The 920-nt window shown below is 56.4% G+C and overlaps 1 protein-coding gene across 1 annotated transcript; it reads right to left on the bottom strand.

Annotated features, from left to right (window-relative positions):
* Nucleotides 1-6: 6 nt before the first annotated feature.
* LOC123964458 lies at nt 7-910 on the bottom strand (the record flags this gene model as incomplete). Its single annotated transcript, XM_046041432.1, has 2 exons — nt 220-910; nt 7-122 (listed from the first exon to the last, which is right to left on the bottom strand). Coding segments are annotated over exons 1-2 (798 nt in total), but the record flags the coding sequence as incomplete, so codon positions are not given.
* Between the last annotated feature and the right edge of the window lie 10 nt (nt 911-920).

The raw sequence follows: 920 nt of genomic DNA, 5'->3' as shown, positions 1-920 counted from the left end.
CCCGGCGTAGGTGAGGAGAGATGAGGGCTTGCTGGTCACTGCTGCAGTCCCTCGATCCTGGTTCCACCTGTTGAGGCCTTCCAGCAGGTACAACTGGAAGTTCAGTGCGTTTGCACTGGTTCCTGGGAAAACAACAAAATATGGTTTTGCTTTTCAATCTTTAAATGTGTTGAAAAAAACCTTACAAATTATTTAAAATCCCACAAGAGAGACACCAACCTGGAATGAACCTGTTGAGGTGGCAGTGAAACGACTCCAGGGACGTGGACCCTCTGGCACAGCGGTACCTGGTCAGGACAACGCCGCCTTTGGTGGTGGTGGTGCCTGTCACTGTGTACAGCTGCACACCTGGCACGTCCTGGATGCACTTGACGTGCCGTTTCTGCACCCGCCAGATGTGCTCCATGCGCACCTGTTCCAGCAGCGGCACCCCCATGAGGTCTCTCCCTTTTGGACCCTCCAGTGTTTGCAGCAGCTGCTCGATGAGGCTGATGGTCCCCTTCTCCCCGCGCGTCCTCCTTCTGCAGTACTGGCTCAGCTCCTTCTTAGTGATTCTCCTGTCCACCAGGATATCAGTAAGCGCTGGCACACCCTCCTGTCTGAGCTGCTCTCTCTTAGCCTGCCGCAACAGACTGAGGTCCCCTGCATCCCACTCAAAGATACATGCAGACAGGCAGCCCATGAAGGTGGGGTAGAGGGGATGAGCATCGGTGGTGCAACCGACAGCCAGCCTCCTCATGAAATGCCAGATGTCCAGTCTTATGTGGATGTCTGGCCACTGTGCAAACCTGGTCTGCAGCTTGCTCTCCCCCTCGCTCACGCAGCAGCCACAGTCCACATACAGCAGCACAGGCGGGGGGACACATGCCTGGCGGTACCGCTCCATCACTCCAGACACCATCCTGTCCAGTCCTGGCCCC

The sequence above is a fragment of the Micropterus dolomieu genome, unplaced genomic scaffold (genome assembly GCF_021292245.1).
Source record: "Micropterus dolomieu isolate WLL.071019.BEF.003 ecotype Adirondacks unplaced genomic scaffold, ASM2129224v1 contig_2639, whole genome shotgun sequence".
In the NCBI taxonomy this organism is placed as follows: Eukaryota; Metazoa; Chordata; class Actinopteri; order Centrarchiformes; family Centrarchidae; genus Micropterus; species Micropterus dolomieu.
Note: the sequence above shows the minus strand (reverse complement) of the source record. Positions and strands in the feature narration are given on the sequence as shown.